General features: G+C 40.1%; 1 protein-coding gene across 5 annotated transcripts in view; it reads right to left on the bottom strand.

Annotated features, from left to right (window-relative positions):
- Positions 1-19,811, bottom strand: part of ntrk3b (neurotrophic tyrosine kinase, receptor, type 3b) — a 159,532-nt gene that overhangs the window by 13,567 nt on the left and 126,154 nt on the right. For 3 of the 5 annotated variants that reach the window (XM_020079640.2, XM_020079641.2, XM_020079642.2), the window contains 4 exons: positions 11,024-11,154; positions 6,222-6,394; positions 4,234-4,477; positions 3,996-4,058 (listed from right to left, as the gene is read on the bottom strand). In XM_020079640.2, the coding sequence (XP_019935199.1) occupies positions 3,996-4,058; positions 4,234-4,477; positions 6,222-6,394; positions 11,024-11,154 (611 nt within the window). The remainder of the gene's footprint in view (positions 1-3,995; positions 4,059-4,233; positions 4,478-6,221; positions 6,395-11,023; positions 11,155-19,811) is intronic. The other 2 variants (XM_020079643.2, XM_020079644.2) reach the window with 1 other exon arrangement.

Raw genomic sequence — 19,811 nt, 5'->3', positions numbered from 1 at the left:
TGCTGCAGCAGTAATAAATATGGCCTGTGTACTCATTAGTACCAAGCTACATACAATTTCCAGGGGCTTTTGCTTGATAAATAATGCAGCAGCGGAGCGTCTGTTTGATCCTTGAAACTGAACAAACCTGGGGACCATTTTTCTTCAAAGCAATGTGATTCAGGTAAGCACAGGCCTCCTGGCAGAGTCACAGAGAACACTGAGTCCTTGAAACTGAGTCATTAGATTATAACATTATTGCAATGTTTGATAGTTATTAGTCCCTAAATCAAAAAAGCAGATGTTGGCTTCAAAACAATTTTCTTTTTATACCCAAATGTTGAGGATAAGCTTGTAATTGTTGTTGCCCTCTATAAGGTTAACTGGACACGCTCTCCCTCAACACGGCCCTGCTTTACATTCTGAGCATGCAGCACTCACTGAAATGAAGAACAGAACCCTGCCATTGCTAAATGAAAACACTCAATCTGCAAGTAAACCTCCAGAGGAAAAGTCTGAAGAGTGTTTAATATTCTCTGGCAAAAGAATAGGAAACTATGAGCCTCTGCATGTAATCCTTGCACAAGAACCGTCACATTGCTGTTCGTAATTTGGCTGTAATGACGTCTTTTCTCTCCCTGTCTTGAAGGACCATCCCGGAACATGTCTCAGTATCTGTAGCTTTTCCAGAACGTTTTTCACCAGAAGTGACCTGAACAAAAATTATATAAATCCAGGGAATTACTACAACAAATCAGAGAGGAATGTTTTCCTGAATTCTATAGAACTAATGAATATTGTACAAATCTAACTGGTTATTATGAGAAAAAAGACAGACGAGAATTAGATGTTGAGGGCCATCAAATTTACTGCCATGCATATTGTACTGTTAATTCTCATTCGTGTAATATAGAGGGCAACACATACAAAGAAACTTGTGATGAGGCTGTGAGAGAATAATACATCTAATAATAATATTTGAGATCTGCAGGTTGACAGAGCTCCAGCATGAGCTCCGCCCCTTTTGAAAAGGTGTCTGGTAAAAACAGCCCCTTACTCTTATTGTACCTTTAAAGTGCCTGCACCTTTGGAGCATTCATTATCATTTATACCTTCCTACACATGCATAATTCAGCACTCTGCAGGAAAACATTAGCTGTTTTATTGTGAGGCAGTGGTATAAGACACCTACATAGCTGGCACCAGTGCTGCTGTCGGCCTGTGCGGGATCTGCATTTGTCTCTTTTGAAACAAAACAAGAGCGTAGACGGTGCAGGCGGAGCAGAGGGATGTGACAGATAGATGTGATTTAGGACAATATTCATCTCTCTCTTGAAGATGTTCCCTCCTGCCGCAAAGTGTCTCTGGAGTCCCAGAGGGCAACAAGCGTCAATACGACTAGTCAGCGATGGGAGGATTGCGTTCTTGGCAGGGTGCTGCTATTTATAATCACTCAACACAGGGAAAGTGTCCAATACTGTTAGGAGCTCCTTATCTCTGGGCTCTGTCAATATTCCTCCGTGTAGGCGGGCAGTGATGCTATCACGACGCACCAAGCAGCAGCAGCTTCACAAAAAACATACCACATACATGCACACACGCACGACAAATTCCAGCTGACACATGGTCTCTATTACAAACCATTTATCTAGTTTATGATTAATCTAACATACAGATTTGCAAGAACTATTCTCTCTCTATCGCTGCAGTATGTAAATGTGTTTGTGTGCCTGAGCGGAATCAGTAAATTATTCAATAAATTATTTAAACGTCTAGAATTTCCTAAATAAATTCATCACAGAGTTTGATAGAAGGAACCATTTGAAGCAAGGAAACACTTGCTTCAAAAAGATCTCTCACACTGCCACACTGCTCTCTAATATGCACTAATAGTTATTTTCCTCATGTCTTTGGTGTAACCACAGGACTTGTTTTGTTGGACACATGCACCCACACGTGCACCTGTCTTAGTAATTAAATGAAGTTTCATGTGGTTTATTTACACATTTGCACAATGACTGTTGAGTTTATTTTCTCTGGCCACTTCCTTCCCCCCTGTGATTCTTTTCACTGCTGACTCTGCAGTTAGCCTGGGCAGAGTGTAACTACACACGGAGTCACCAGCTGTTTCTTTTCACCCGTCAGTGAGGTAATGTGGTCGGAGGTTCACCTCAGTGCCCCCAGGTTCAACCAGCTCTGCACAGACGCCGTGACCAACCAGCAGGAGTCTCTGGCATAGTGTCAAGGACAAGATCCTTCACTGGCTTCCCACTTAAAAATATTGCTTGTGTGAGATACTGCAGGGGTAGGTGAGTACTTTTATCAGACATCACCCTGACACTTATTCATATACTATATCTTCCCAAACACACTTTTTTAATCAAAGATTGTAGACAGATGTGAATTCAGAACAATTCCCAATTTACATTGTTCCTGGGTGTCATGTTAGGTCTTAGCCTGAAGAAACTCTGTCTGTCCTCTGACTGAAAAGCTAACTTAGTTCTGTTCAGACAAGAACAAACATCTAAACCATTAAATCTTGCAGCTGAGCACTATCTGCCTGCTAAATCAGCTGTGACCAGGTCCTCTGGATCAATTAGGAAAACTGTTCTTTTGGCCAAAACAAGGTTTTATCCTGAATTTTGTCCAGCAAGGCCAAAGAGAAACTGGTTGTCACTGAGCTGCACGGCAGTAGCTGGGGAGGGGAACACTTTATGATGCTTATAATAGGAAAAATCTGATTAAAAGTAGTTAAATGTGCAAATTAACAACTGCTATTTTTAGTTTGATTACATATGGAAAGTATGGCATATCTGTTGGCACATGACCATGGTACATAACCACCCCCAAGAAGAGAGACTGACAGACACACTTCTTCTCACCATAACTAGGAGGCTATTATTCCCTTTTATCAAATAACTTCACTGGGTTATTCCAACACCCAGCCACCAGCTGTGTCAAGGCCCTGTCTCAGTCCTCAGTTACATTCCTTATAAAAATATGTCCCATTGTAGACACATGGACAGCACTGGACAACTCCAATATGGTTGGTGTTTGTGTTATTTTGGCCTTGTGTTTGTTTGAAGGATGTCTTGACAAAATTACACAAAATCGTGTGAAACTAAGTCACTGTCTGACTATTAGTCCAAATGCTGTTTTAAAATGTTATGATTTGGGTCTTAACAGCCTCCACACACAGTTGCTCTGCTGTGATCAGAGAGCTTTACACAGAATTATGCATGACTGTTTCTAATAAAGTCAGAGTAATGATTTTCTGTGGCCAATGATCCCCCCTTACTTCACCTCAGTGCCAAACTGACACTTCTATATCCTCTCAGGGCCACAAAAGTTGGTACACTTGATTATACAGATGCGCACTCGACCAACCTGGACTGAACAATGCACATTCAGTTTTGAATAATACACAGACCACACAGATGGTGTGCGTGGAGGAGACATGCACCAAATACCAAAGACATCTCACTCAAATTTCCTTACTAATTATTTCATGCGTACAGAGATGTCCCCCCAGCAGGCAAATACTTCACGACTGCAGGCGTTGCCCCCAGCAAAGTCTGAACTGGCCCAGCTGTCAAGCCTGGAAACAAAATCAGGCGCACCTAAAGTCATTACACAAGAGCAGCCTGTTTCAAGGAGCCAGATCTATAACAGCCATAAATCCATAATATTCACTGATTTATTCAGCAAAATGCTAAATTCTTTAGCCCGGCAGTTTCAGCCTGGTTCGTAACTTTTAAAGTTGCTAATCGTGTTAAACAGTAGAGAGGACATGAATAGAAAACTATATAAACAAGCCTCTGAGCATCAGTCTGGAGGCTCAGCAGGCTCATCTCCCACCACACTGCTAAACCTCTCCACCCTCACCGAACGTATGAGGGCTGGTGTGAGATCTGGGGGTTGCACATGGGGAATAAGAGCTGCTAAGTCTCCTTAGGAAGGAAAAGATGCAATCAATAACAACGAAAATGACACAGAGGAGAGGAAGCAGTCTTTACCTCTTGGAAATATCTTTTCGCTGTAGTTAGCGGCACTGGAGGAAAGGACGCTTTGTGATGAGTCTGTTACACAGGTTAGTCTCAAGTTAAATATATAGGAAGCAGCATGGTGGAGGACATCAGCAAAGGTTGATTTGTTACTGAGAGTATTTACTTTTGAACATAGTGTGTGGGGGGGGAGGTGACAATGGAAGAATTATAATTCTGGTGGAGCAAAATAAGGATCCTGAAGTCTTACCCTGTAGTAGTCACTGCTGTAGATGTCCCTGGACATGCCGAAGTCTCCAATCTTCACCAGCAGGCCATTGCCTACCAGGCAATTGCGTGTTGCCAAATCTCTGTGGACAAAGTGCTGGGAGGCCAGGTAAACCATGCCAGAGGCAATCTGGGTGGCAATGTGCAGCATCTGGGAAAGGCCCAGCTCCCCGTTGGACTGCAGTGGCTGGCCATCTACCAGGATCATGGCGTCTGGGCCGTGGGCTCTGGATTACAAAGAATAATGTTGATTGCTCTAATGAACTTTCACTAACCAGTGGTCAGTGTGACAGAATTACTTATAGTGTAATGACATATTTATCTGCCAGATGAGTTAAGAGTCTCAACGTCCATGAATAATGTGAGTGAAGAAATACAAGTGGAATCAAAATTATTACTCATAAAGCCACATTTTCATCTATAGGAACAAGGTTGTTATTGATTTCTTTTCACAGTCTTGCTTTTAGAGCTGGACGTAGTAACCTCTAGTGTCTTCATCATGGAAGACTCTAACCTGACAGCCTCTTTTATGAAAATGACAAAGCTGCTTACAGAACTAATAAACCTGTGCCCTGGCTGCACTGGTACCTGCTCAACCCCTTCAGAATAATTAGAATAATAAAGACTGACTATTAGGAATATGAACATATTAATTATTACCTAGCAGTTTTAATCCCAATGATTAACTGAGATATATATATATATGTATGTAGAAAGTTATATAAAGTTTTATATGTTTAGAATCTTTGGTGGTTTTAAAGCAGCTTTCAGCAACATTTTCATGAATTCTCGCCCGTTATAAATTTAACCAAGGTTCAGGAATTTCATCGAAGTACTGCAAGTCATACATTTACCAGAACAGGTTGACTGTGGGTCGAGAGCTCTCTCCCTGCTTAGAATTTTTAGGTGACAATGAAGAACTCATTTCCTGTGAGAGGTTCCTGCTGTTCTTATCACCTCCATCAATGTGATTACAGACCAGGCACTAAGCAGAGGAGACTACAGCTCTCTCACTCCCTCTTTTAGGCTGCTTTTCTCTCAATTGTCGTGCATTTCAGTGATCTCGGCTTTGTGCCTCTGTGTAATAATCCAGCTCCACTGTAGGGGGATTAGTAGTACTTTTTTCTTACAGTGTGTGTTTCTTGCTTGACTTCACACACATTTAGTAGTGTTGTACTCAGGGCAGGCCGCCCTCTGTATATTTGAAGGTTGAGCAGGACCTGCCCATCCAATCCCTCTATTCACTCTTGTTGATTCTCTGCACATCTCATCTGTTAAATGTGACCAACAGGACCCATAGACCAAAAATCAGCCATGTCTTGCACCCTGAATGAAAGAATTTCATCATTCGCAACATTGCCTTTCATTTCAGGAGTGATTTCCCAACAGAAAGTTCCTCACGCACTCTCGAATCTACACACGCACACACACTCAATCGTAACATGTCATCTTTTCAATTAAAGCTCGAACTTCAAAAACAGACCACACACGCACAGCTGCTGTCAACGCACTTGAAATAGCACACTTCTATCCCAGACTCCTCTTGTGCACACTGACATCATTTCCAGCTAAGATTCCCTTTACCAAAGCACTCGCTGTACCAGCATCATGTCGCTTTTGTCGAGGCTTATCAGAGGTCACTCCCCCGGTACAGTCTGACATTACAGAACAAAAGCACCAAAGCACTCATGTTTGCTAACTCAGAAATCTGTGAAGTTTGCTGGATATTGTATCAGCAGCAGGAATTGTTCTAAACAAATGTACATTTCTTTGACTCTTACTGAAGTTTTGTATTTATATACTGTTGATAAGTTGGTGGACAATTCCATCTAAAAGAACAGTACCCTGAGGGACAACACCCTGAGGTAGCACACACATATCAAAACTGTAAATGAACCTTTCACTCACTGTAGTCAACTTGTCAGTTCACATGCTCAGTTTCAGCTCTTGCTTCATCAGTAATAAACTAACCTGAGGAATTTGTTGAGGTCTCCGTGCTTCATGTATTCAAAAACCATGATGAGAGGGTCTCCGTCCACGCACACTCCGTAGAATTTAACGATGTGGTCGTGCTGCAGGTTGGTCAGCAGCTCTGCCTCCCTCTGGAAGTCCTTCCTTGCAGACAGGTTGGGATCTTTCAGTGTCTGAAAGAGGAAACAATGAGTCAGATTTAGACATTGCTAGGTGTTCATCTGTTGATGCTCTAAGTTTATCACATGGTGACCACATGAGGGCAATATCACTGACATACACATGGAAACTTACACATATCCACAGGAGACACATTTGTGTCCTACCCCCAAACTCCGTGGCATTGACTCACAACTTTATCCATCTACCAGTCCTTCCTACAGCTTGCTAAGTGCTCTTCTAGTTTCTCCTGCTACCCTTCATATTGCAATTTGAAAACTCTTTCTGCTTGAAACATCCACTCAGTACGTCCACTTGTCTGTAAAAATGCTATCATGGCTCTGGGGATGAAAATGCCATTTGATCGTTCGGTCAGTCCACCACTTTGGTCCTGACTTATAAATGCTGGATGAATCAGATTATTTCGTGCAGACACTCATGGTCCCCAGGGGATCACTACTGACAATGACCTTGACAGTTTGAGTTTTGTGGCACAGTTAGTGCTGGGATATTTGAGTGTGTTGATTCTCTATGTGTAGATTTACAGTCATTAAACAAATATCTACTAACTGATATTCTGTAAATGTTGCAACAGCAGCAAAAAAAAAAAAAAGAGGACAATCAAATTATCGAATGACTTTACAAAAATATTATTAACACTAACAATCTCTAAAAGCAGTGAAATTTACAGAACTAAAGCAGCAAAGATTCTCCAAAGTCTGCAGGCGTATAAGAACCAGTAATACCCCCAGGCTAACAAACACGACATCCACTGACTGAGTTTGGTATAGAAATGAATCCGATGAGCCCCGACACTCCTAAGCAGTCCCTACTAGATATAAAAGAGTGCCAGTCAAACCTCAAGCAATGGAGAGCAATGTGGGCTATGTAATGGAAATTAAGTATTTACATTTGAGGCACGTAACAGTCTGTTCGTCACTCCATGCAGCTCTGATGTTTTTTTATGAGCTGCCATTTATTGTTTATACTCGGCAGTCTATTCCCATTTTACTTTTATCGACACACAATGTTTCGACCACAGTCAAGCATAAAAAACACTGACACAAAAAAGGTTTTGCTGAGATTTTAAGTTTTTTCTACATTTTCATGGATGTTTTTTTCACTTAGGTAAAAGTATTTTAGTCTTGTTGTTTTGATTGTGGAGAATCCAACATGCTCTTATGATTTTTTTTTTCACACGCAAACAGCTGTCCTTTATCCCTGCCTTCAGGCAATGTTGTTTGAGCACTTGTTTTCCCACTCCATAGGAATAGAGCAGATAATGGCTAGAAAGAGTGGTTGCTCAGTTCTTGGGTTCTTCTGATACTTGTTGTACACCAAAAGCATCTTAAGACTTCACCAGATTTTGTTTTATCCTTCATCTTTATCAATAAACCTTTGAAACTGTAAACTACTCTATTCAACAGCAGTTTTCTCTAGTAACTTTTAAAAATGTTTATCCAACCAATAATTCTGTACATAGTTCTAATGCCAGGGATCACTCAAGCTGTAAAGCTTAGGCCCTCCAGATGCAGCTGTAAACACAATCTATTGATCTGATTGGTTACAGGATCGAGTCGGCAGTTCCTTGAACACTTTTGACATCAAGGACACATGAAATATCAAATCTTGATGAGATGTCAGCTGAAGCTGGGAGTAATAGAAAATCAAATGTCTCCTCAACTAGAGGAGAAAAAAGACTCTTGACACTTCATCAGCTACAGGAAAATACAGCAAGTTGCTTCTCTTGATCTCCTTGGCCTTGAGTCCTCCTTTCCCAGACTGATGCTGACATTATTACAGATGGAAAGACCTTGAGATAGAAATACATGTACTCGTATGTCCTCTGCTTGTAGTGAATCGCTGGAGGTGGTTGAGATGTACAGCAGCGTAGGTAAAATGGCCATAAAATTCTATTACCAAATCAAACCACACTCTTAAGGAAATGTTTCTTGTCTGGGCATCCTTCCAAAACAATACCTTCAAGTGCACGAATATAATAAATCGAGGGAAAGAGCTGCAATGAATTTTTCCCTTTGTTGACCTTTAGTTTTATTTCAGGCACAAACGTGTTCAGATGAAGATGCACACACGCTGTGTTTTCAAAAGTCGAGAGGTCACTGTAGAGGAGGCTTCTTATGCAATACTAAGAAAAGGAAGACAGCATGACCGCATGACGCTCCATCATCATCAACAAAATTCCTGTAATTCTTTTCCTGTTGTCAAGGAGAAGGTAGTTTTTTGACAGTAGTTAATTTTTCCTGGGAAGGTTTGCTTAGTCTGCAACCTGTTACTCAGAATCAACCTGATTCACATTCATACAGTTCTTCAGATTCACACTGGGAGCTGCCAAGCACAAATTCCTGTGATATTCACAGAGGGCAATTGCTTTAGTTCATTCATATCATCTTTGCTTGATAGTAAATGCTGGTTTCTTGGCTGATTGATAATGTTTGAGTTGGTACACTACTACACTCTCATACATGCATCATCGTACTCTCTCACACACTACTATACTATTACATAAACACTACTATACTATTACATAAACACTACTCTCATGCACGCTTCATCATACTCTCACACTACTAAGCCCTCTGTGAGAGAGGAAGTGAGTGTGACCAAACAGGGAGACAGTTTGAATTGTCATTCCCCGATTGGCGTACAGTCTTGAATACAAAGCCTGCACCCACTTAGGGCACTGCTAGCCAAGTTGGAGCTACAAGGAGCATTTAAATCAAGCAGAATGACTTTTAAGGTCGACTTTACAGCTTTGATAGAATGGCAGGGAGATAGCCATAGTAGTATTACTACTATTATAATACTACTATTAGTCGTATTTCTACTTATTTATCTTATTTTCCAAGGTCAGTTTTTCTTTCTAGTAAATGGTTATGAGGAGAACATTTAAATGTTTTCCATCAATACAATGAGGTGTGTTTAGGTTTAGGGCCGACACGCTGCCCTTGTGAACCACAGACAACCCGGGTTGTCTGCCTCAGGACAACCAGTGTGTTTCTGAATGTAACGCTCTGCCAGCACTTTATTTTAAGGTCTGTCCAAGTGGCAATAAATAATAGAACTTTTACAGTGATGTCATTACACATTACCATTTTGTTTTCATCCATACGAGTGGAATGAAATGGGAAGATTTCCTTTTCTGTTGCGCACCATTCACTTAGTTGTGTTTTGTGTGAGTGAGTGTCTGTGTGTATGTGAGAGAGAGAGAGAAAGAGAGAGAGAGAGAGTGCACTTACTGGCCATCACCTGAAGTTCTTTGTGATGAATATCGTTTTGTTCTTTATATATAGCTTTTAATAGCCTACAACTACAGCCTTTGTGGTTTTTGGTATACCTACTGTATAACAGTAGTCCTATGTACTGAAAAAGATACCAGTGCTATTTGAATTTGGAAGCAGAATAAATAAAAGAGTTACTGTATACTATATAGAGTATGTGTGAGAGGTTCATGTGGTTCATGTCTTTCTATAGAGTATATAGAAACCAGATAAATGGTGGGTGGGCACTTGAACAGGCCATGGCATTTGAACAAAGTAACCTATTCTTTGGCAGGTACACATTCATATAGGCTTTCTGAAGGTGTTCTCATACACAGAAATGGTCACGTGCAGTTAGAAACATCATGCAGATGGGGACATCAGACAATGTGGTTGAATGTGATCTCAGGAGGAACAAATACATTGAGTCTTGAGGCAGATGGACTACAACAGCAGAAGACCATGTGGGGTTCCACTCCTGTCAGCCAAGAGCTGAAATCTGAGGCAGCAGTGGGCACACACTCACCAACCCTGGACAGTTGAAACGTGTGGCCTGGTCTAATGAATCTCTATTTCTGCTGAGACACACAGATGGTCAGGTCAGAATTTGGTGTCAACAGCATGAATCCAAGGACCCAACCTGCCTTGTGTCAACAGTCCAGTCTGGTGGTGGTGGTGTGATGGTGTGATGAAGGTTTTCTTGGCAAAAATTTGGTCCCCTTTACACCAACCAGGGATCATTTGTGCCAGAGTAATCTGTTGCTGACCACGTGTATCTCTTTATGGCCAAAGTTGACCATCTTCTAGTGGATACTCCCAACATGACAAAAATCCATGTCACAAAGCAAAAGTCGCCTCTTATGAACAGCATGATGTGCAGCTGATAAACCTGCATTAATGATGTGATGCAGTTATGTCAGCATGGAGCAGAATGGAATCCATGGCATTATCCAAAGGGAGACCTACCCGTTGTAGCATTGTTTTCCTAGTCAGTGCTCTTTGAGTGTCAAATGCCAGAGATTGCCTTTCTGCTCTTTGCTTTGAGAGTGGGGTTTACAGGGTCTTTAAAGATGCATTAGGTTAGGGCTAGAGAACAGTATCGACTGTCAGAGGGATCAGTAGATTTATGATGATACCCACTGTGGCGCCCTGTGATATTCCCTATGCTTAACTAAGCTAACTGTCTGCTGCCTGCAGTTTCATACTTAGTGCACAGATATGAGAGTAGTATCAGTCAACTAATACCAGAGCATGAAAGCATATAAGCACAATTCCCAAAATGTTCCTGTAATGCATTTTTCAACACATACACACACACACACACACACACACACACACACACACACACACACAGAGAAGACGTACCTTGACAGCCACCAGCATCTTGTCCTTGGTGGGGCTCAGGTTGTAACACTCTGCCAGGAAGACTTTACCAAACGCTCCCTCACCCAACTCCCTCTTCAGGATTATGTCTCTCCGTTTTATATGCTGGACGACTGAAACACACACAGAAGGGCGGAGAAAGAGAAACACAGATTCATTGTTTAAAACCTTTTCTCCGATATCAGATGATAGCACATTTAATGATACAGGATCCTGTTTCATTAACAGAACACCCCCCCCAAAAAAAACTGAAAAACAAGGGAGTTAAAATTAAGCAGGGAAAGACTAGATGCAGCTTTGTGCTATATTTTAGATTCTGGTCATGATCTGAAGGCTAATCAAGGTGCAGCAACATGTCACGGTAAAATACAAGTGAGAGTGTAGAAAAGCAGGCACAAAACATCGACAATTCTGTTTATCCATAAAAATGCTCTTTGACCATTTGAATAACTCTCTCAATATACAGTAAGTGTGATAGAGCAGCTGCGAAGTGCTTAAAAAGCAGTTACAAAACATGTGATGTTGTCAAAGTGCAAAAAAAGTGTTTCATCTGACTTTAAAGCTGCTTCAGACAGAATACTGGAAGCAGTCGGGTTCATGTGGTTTCAAATCTCTGAAGTGCAAATAAAATGCAAGATAACACTGAACCTGCTGAGCTACAAATCTCTTATCTGGATTCCTTGGTTTTACTGTTAGCATTGAAACAACAAAGAGGCACATGTTCTAATGAGAACAGAATAGCAAAACTTCTATTTGTGAAAAGTCTCAGTGAGGACAATAAAACAACCAGCTGGGCAGAGTGAGAAAAACAATCCTCTGTCTCCCAGTATATACAGTAATTCTTATTCTACTTTGTTTCCACATTTTTTCCTAAAAACTCATTCTGACTATATTATTTACATGGTGGAAAAATCTGACAATTTTTTGCCCATCTTGTGGTTGCTTGCAAAGCTTGTGACCACAGAACTAAAGCTTATTATTCTATTGAAAAGATGAGCAAAACTTCCAGTCTTCCATGTTGACCACACTCATGACAGAAGAAAAAAGAAAGACGGAGAAAGACAGAGATCCAGGAGAAAAGAGAAATAGTGAGACAAGGGAGTGTTGAGCCTGATCTGTGTCGGAGGTAAAGTTTTTATCCCAGATACCTGCCAGGTTCAGGATGAAAGAGCTGAGGAGGTGTAGGAGCTGATGACTTCTGAACAGAGCAGCTCCTCTGAACTGACTCTGAATCAAACAAGGCAGCTTGTAGGTTTACTATGAACAATGTACTGCTTCTTGATGTGCGCACACACACACACACAATTACAGTAGCTCTCTCTCTAAATGCTGCGCAACAGTATTATAGGTGAAAGGCCAAAAAAATGATTTAAATATGAAAATAAGTTATGAATTAGGAATTAAATTAAATGTAAAGAATACCAATTTAATTTAAAGAAATAAATGAGGGAAAGTCTTTCTGTCTGTCTGTCTGTCTGTATGTGGAACATATATCTCCCAAACCGTTCATCTTAATGGCTTCACACTTCACACGTGTTGTAAATCGCCCAAGAAAGAGCAATGCAGAGTTTGGTGCAATTTGGAAGCGCAAAATGATAATATAAATAGAATCAAATAAACAGGTGACTAGCCCTCAGTCAGTCAGTGAGGGTGTGCAGTGTGCCTTTAGTCTGTGGAGCAACATGAATGTGTCTTTGTCTAAATCCTCAGACATACAGCAACTGCAGGTCAAAATCACTAACAGATCCTTTTTTATAATTTGATTATTTTTATTTCACTATTCACTATTCACAGGTGTCACAGGGTGCTTGTCTCTGTAAAGGCAACAACATTTATAGAATCACTTCCTCTTTAAAATGAATCCTCACCGTAAGTACACACTGTTTGTTTTGTTGCTGCAATGCTTTATATCAAGCTAAATTACAGAACAGTACTAAAACAAATTCTGTTTCATTTTATAAAAAGCAGTGACTATAAAGTCTTCACTGCAGATAAAAACCAGGTAGGATGAGTTTTCAAACTTCACTCTGCACCATACTGTCTATAAAAAGCTCTACTTGTGCTGTATGATAAAAAATAAGTCATGGAGGAGTCACAAGCTCACAGCTCTATAGTATATAATGAAATCACTGAAGTGTGTGCAGCGACACCGTAGATCTTAGACCTGAGGATTGTTCTCAATCGAAGGTCATCAGCAACCACAGCTTGAAACTCAGACACGGGTCAGTCTTGCTTCAGCTTCTCCCAACATTCAATGATTTCTCTCTGCAGACGATACATTTAACTGACATCTGCTATTTAATTATTATCATTCACTAAACTGTGTCACTTTCTTAATAGGCATTCTAGTAGAAGACTGATAAGGTTTTTGTCTGAAATGTCAACCGTCGCCTGAAGATTTTATCAGATGCAGCTATCTATCTAGCTAATTAAGCTGTAGTGTTAGATTCATGTGCTGAATGTAAATAGTGTCTTTGGACATTTTGTATTGTCTCCATCTTATTTGTTTTCAAATAAAGACCCCCTGAAAGGCATCCCAACCATTGCATGAAGCCAACATGTATCATGTTAAATAAGTAGAAGGTCAATGTGAAACTAATTGAAATAAAGAAAAAGATTGTTCCTCTATTGCAGTAAAAAGCAAAAGTGAGTGATAATTGTAAATATGAAGTGGAAATTATAAAATTGAGTTCTTTCATTCTGACATAACTATGTTTACACATTACATTGCATTACATATCATTTAGCTGATGCTTTTGCAACTTCCAATAAGTGCATTCAACCATGACTGTACAAACCCAACACAGCAAGAATCATGTCAGTGCATTAGTGCTACATGAAAGTGCAGCATATAAATGCAACTTGACTCAGACCATCATCTTAGCCGAGGTATAGTCGGAAGAGATGTAACAATACATTACACTTTATTGTTTGTAATTTCACATTATGTACTTGAATTTTGCCATTACAAAAGAAAATACTTTAGAATGAAGGCTGACAGTTGCCAAACGCAATGCGATATCAGGGTGTCTTCATCAATGGAACCTGTAACCTCACAAAGTAGATAGTAAGTTTGTTAACCAGATGTGCTTATGACTTCATCAGAAGCTGAGGCAGATAAAACACTGTTCAATTCATACCTAAGCTCTTGTGGTTTTGGAAAAGTTAAATAAGCAGAGAATTGCTCTAACTATAGCTGTATGCAAACTGCTGCAACATGCAGAGAAATCAAAAGCTACTGCACAATTTCCTCCTCCTCCAAGTCAAGAGTTCACTTATCTCAACTGCTTCCTGCTTCTCCCTTGCCACCTGCTAATGTTATGCATTTTTTAAAGGACTTGCTCTTTCTCCGCTGTAGTTTTTTGTGACCAAACCCAAAAGGAGATCTCCAAAAAGTAGAACCTCTGAAGTGATTTTGAAATGATCTGATTCATAGACACAGATTACTGGTTCTGACAGCAGATGAACTAGCTGACCCAAAAGTGAAGGCAAATCATCTTGATTTCCCACAGTGGCAGGCAGCAGTGTTGGTCATTAATCCTGCCCTCATGCTGTATTTCTTTAATCATATTTTATCAAAATGTTGCCAACTCCATATCTTTATGTAAATCAACAAAACAGAACCACTGCAACTTCACTTCACTACTCTGCCTGTCATATTTGCCTTTGCCACTCTATAGTCCACCTTCATTAGATGCTACATAAACTCTTTCTGATGGGACATGAGCCAAGTAAAAGTAAAATATTTGTTCTTCAAAGATTTCTTTCATTTTAGGTATTTCTTATCACAATGTTTGTTCAAGGGCTCATTCCTCTAAGTTTGGCTTTAATTAGTTATTTGATTCTATAAAAGATTAGGGGAGACGCCATGATCGTGTGTACCTGCGTTTCAACTCTCCGATCCTTATAGCACACAGCCCAAGATGGCAGCTCCAGTTTATAAGCTATTTTGACCTCCCTTTGTACAGTTGGAGGAAAGTGGTTCAGGCACTTTTTTTTTTCATTTCTCTAGAATCCACAGACCAATTTCAATGGTGTTTGCGTCAGACGGCATTTCTCCTCACTGTTTCTGAAATCAGTGTTAAAGATAAAGAGTTGTCCCAGTTTTAAAGTAGATCAGAAAAGAAGTGTCTGCAGAAACTGGCAGCCGGTTTGCCGGGTGAAATCCCCGACAGGGACACGCACACATCTTTGCTGTCAAATCTTCCTCCGCTAAAAATCTGCATTTCAAGACTTGAGAAAAACATCCATAAGTCGCTTCACATACATTTTAATTCAAAATCTGTTTTGACTGAAATTCTTGGGCCCAATGTCTCCTGCCCTTTCTCGGCTGGCAAAGAGATAGAACATTTTTTTACCCCTCAAAACTGAGGAGTTTCCTTACCTAACATCTATTCCCTACTGAAAATAAATGTGAATAATATTTTTCTTTATCCCTTACTTTGATTCTTTTCCCTGTACCCCCCCATCATTCACGATCATTCAAGGATCAGTGTTGGCCTTACTGGCGGTTGCCTGTCACACTGATGATCCAGCTGCTGAGGCTTATTCTATGGCTGCACCCATCATTAAACCTCTCTGGATGAGCTCGCTGGTGAAATGCCAAAAATGTAAAAATGGGAAGGTTGTCATCTGTCAGCAGGTAGACGCTAACACGCTGGAGCACAATAGATCTTTTTTCTGACTTTTCCTTAGAACTTACGATTTGTTATCTTGACTTTTACTTTGCAGTTACATGAGGTGAAGCGTCACAGATGATTTATTTCATATATGCAAAGTAGGAATTTGCATATTTTTTAATCATATTTTATCAAAATTTTGCCACCTCCATCTTTATGTAAATTAACAAAACAGAAGCAGTGCAACTTCATTATTCGACAATTCACTCCTCTGCCTGTCATGTTTGCCTTGGTCACTCTATGGTCCACCTTCATTAGATGCTATGTAAACTCTTTCTGAACTTTTACTCCAGGACTGCTCTTTTTAAGGCATCAGCAGTTAGGGGCCATGATTTAGTTTATTGCAGGTTACATTTCTGACAGAAAGGATTCAAAGTCTGCCTTTGCTCTGGTTGTCAGAATGTGTCAAGACAAAGAAGAAGTAAATGCCACTGAGTAGAATAAGTGATGAGCCAGTCAGGACTCCCTCGTGTTCAACAAGTGATGTGGACTCTTCATCACCAGTGACACTGCTCTGCCTGTAAGACGATCATCACTGTCAGCTTAACAGCTTTGTCACCATGTCTGGCAAATTTTCAAACCTATTTAGAGACTTTGTATCAAAAACGAGACTCTTGCATAAACAGGCTGCTACATCGAGCCACATTGATACAGTACATTACCTAGAACAATAGAAAAGCATGACACAGGGGGTTCATGTTGTACAGTAACAGCAGGACGGATGTCGATATAAATATGATGCTATCCATCATTGCATAGGTGGACATATGTATATATATATATATATATATATATATATATATATATATATATATATATATATACATATTTTCTAGAAATATGACAAGAGAGCCCCTGCTACATGTTGAATTGTAGTAAGTGAAATGCTATTGATATAAACTTTATAAATTAAAATACTTAAATGCTTTTGATCTGCAAATGACCAAACCATGCAAGATCCAGAAGCATCTGATCCTTGAAATTAATTTTACTCTCTTAATTTGCCCCTTGGTGTTTTCAAGCCAAGATTTCAGTTTTACAACTTCATAGATTTCAGACTATAAATCAATGATGTATTAAAATGTATTGCATATCTTAAACCTAGTAGACGACTGACCATATTTCAGCTTATAGACTGTAGAGCAGGTAAATAATGTTTGTATAACCGCCGCAAATGAATGAAAGATAATTAGAAGCTCTTCAGAGAATACCACTGTCTACCACTAAAGCCGATACATTGGAAACCTGTTTAACTACGTTCTTAGCAGTTGCCCTTTCTTCCTTTTGTCCTGGATATAAATAATTCATTCAGATTTGTCTCATTCAGCTGCTAAATAACCCCCGACCTCCTCATTTTCCCCACTTATGGAAGCGAAGCAGCTATTATGGATCATGCCTGTTGATTGTGGCGAGGACAAGTTACGTTAACCTTCAGCTTTCTCTGCAGGTTGGACTCGGGCCGCATCCTGCAGCCTATTTACCCAGATTGGTGTGCTGAAAAGCCCTGAGATTTAATCTCTATCCTGCAGCTCAGCATCTTTCATTTGTCCTCGCTCACCTGAGAACTCCACGCCAGAAAACATTGTCCCTGAAGGCCGAGAGGCAACCCTACACCAAGATTTACTCAGCTAGTCAGGTCATGCTTCTGGGAGAGCACAGATGTTTTGGAGGGCTTTGTTCTGTACCTGTCTGTGTGTGTGTGAGACCAGAGCTACCTGCCAACTTTCTCCAGTGTAAGCATGTGGGTGTTTATGTGTGTTTCTCTCAGATGTGTGTGTTTGTGTGTTTTCCTGACAGATTCCCTGAGTGTGTAGTGTGTGTGGTGGGTCGATCGATGTGTGTCTCCTGGTCACTGGAACCATATCTTGCAGGGTTGATACTTTAACAATAAAATGCTCAATGTTTAGTAACTTTGAACATAAAGCTATAAAATGTCACCCCTAAACTTTTTTCACTGCACCATTAGGTTAGTGCTCATAAAATATTACCACTCTACTACTACCGCTAAAACTTTTAATTCAAACCTATTAAACCCAAGCATCTGTGAATGTTTAGGATTAAATGACTAATCACACATTTTCTGATTAATGTTGCAAACACAAGAGAAACATACTGATTTTCAAAATTCACAGGATCACAAGATAAATTATTTAATAAAACAATTAACATTATGTTCAGACTCACTTGCAAGATAATTTGTTTTTATAATTCTCTCCTCTGAGATGTTTTAGTACATAGTATGACTAGCAAACAAAAGAAAATGTACTTCAAAAGAAATGTACTTACATTTTTGCCCGTCTACACAAAGAGCACCACAGGATGTTCATAGTGAGGTGGGGGGCACTCATCCAGCAGCTAATACTATACAAAAGACTCTCTGGGATTAAATGCAGTGCAGCACAAGGGTTGTGTGTCATTCAGCATCATTGGGCAGCTGTGACATGAACAGCAGCCTTTATTGTTGACTCCCAGTGGGTTTCTCCTCCTAACCTGCTGCTGCTGGCTGACTGCCGGCCTGCGTCTCTGTGGCTGCCTGGCCTCCCTGAACACCCAGACCTGTGTGAACAACCACCCATGGCCGGCTATGATTTGTTTAAAATGCATCACAAAAATCCTTGTGATGGTGTTAGAAATGAAGAAGTTAGCTGCTACTATCAACCAAGACCATTGTTAGCATTTCCAAATGTGACACAATGTGTGGTCCCAAAATGTTCAATATTAAAATCATAAATACGACAAGACATCAATAACGTAATAAAGTTATGTCAAATTTATTGGAAATAAATTAAATACATAAAGAAAAGCCAGGTCTTTATAATCCTTATGATAACCCCAGTCTATTTGTTTGTTGGTTGCTTTGTTCATTAATGCATGTTAAGATTACTGAATAGATTACCTAGAAACTTTGTGGGAGGATGTGTAATGGGACAGGGACGAATTTTTGTGTGTACCCAGGATTTTCTTTCAACATTTACCAGAGAATCATTTGTGGATCTTGTTAAAAATGAATCGGACATGTTAAGGGAACTGATATGAGTGTGTGAAGTTAGGTGCAGCTTGATCAAATTTAAATTTAATTAACTTGATGGTATGCGCTCTGAGTGCAGTTTTCATATTAACCATGGTTTTACTGACATTCATTTTAGTTGTGCTTTTCTTTGTAATGGTTATTGTTTATGACACTTTTATTTCATAATGACGATTTCACACTTTCATATATGTAGATGTGTCACCCTGCCCCCAATCCTCTCCCCCTCACCTTTCAACCAATCACATACTACCAGCAGCTTTAAGTTGACGCTGGGTAAATAACTCAAGCTTAGCTATACAATGACCTAATAAGGCACAGTCTTAAGTGATCAGTTATGTTCCTGTACACTGTGTATCTAACCTGGTACATGTGGTATCAGTTGCTAAGCTAGTTGAAGAGAGAGCATGAGGAGCATAAGAATGACTGAATGATGAGAGGGTGGAGATGAAAACTGTTCCTAAAAAGTTTGATGTAAAAGGGCCATTATGAAATCATCATAGGACTTTTTCTACCTTATTTATCCATAATCCACCTTCCATCAATTCCTTTGAGGCTCACGTGACGGCTGGAACCAATCCCAGCTGGCTCTGGGCGAAAGATGGGGTACACCCAGGGTAGACAAACAACCATTCACATTCACTCCTACTGTCAATTTAGAGTCTTCAGTTAAGTGTACCCACACACACATGGGGAGAACATCCAAACACAACACGGAAACGCAGTGGCTGGCCATGAGGTTCATGTGGGGTTTCTTCTTGCTGTGAGGCGACACTGCACCACTGTGCCATCCTCATTAATTCATCACACAATTGAATCAAGTGGTGATTTATTTCAAGATGCCCGATTTACTTAATATTGAACACTTAATGGGTCCATACCACAAAGCTTGCTGTATATTTATATATACACAGTGAAGTAGTGATTGATTTCCTTTTGACAATAGCTGCTCCCTGGGCACAACCTCTGTGTTGTTACTGGATTAAAGTTTAAGCATTAAGTACACTTAAGCACTTAGTACTTTTCACTTGCTACTCAGGGGAGGTTCTTTAAGAGTCTATGC

Source organism: Paralichthys olivaceus, chromosome 1 (assembly GCF_024713975.1).
Source record: "Paralichthys olivaceus isolate ysfri-2021 chromosome 1, ASM2471397v2, whole genome shotgun sequence".
Classification (NCBI taxonomy): Eukaryota; Metazoa; Chordata; class Actinopteri; order Pleuronectiformes; family Paralichthyidae; genus Paralichthys; species Paralichthys olivaceus.
Note: the sequence above shows the minus strand (reverse complement) of the source record. Positions and strands in the feature narration are given on the sequence as shown.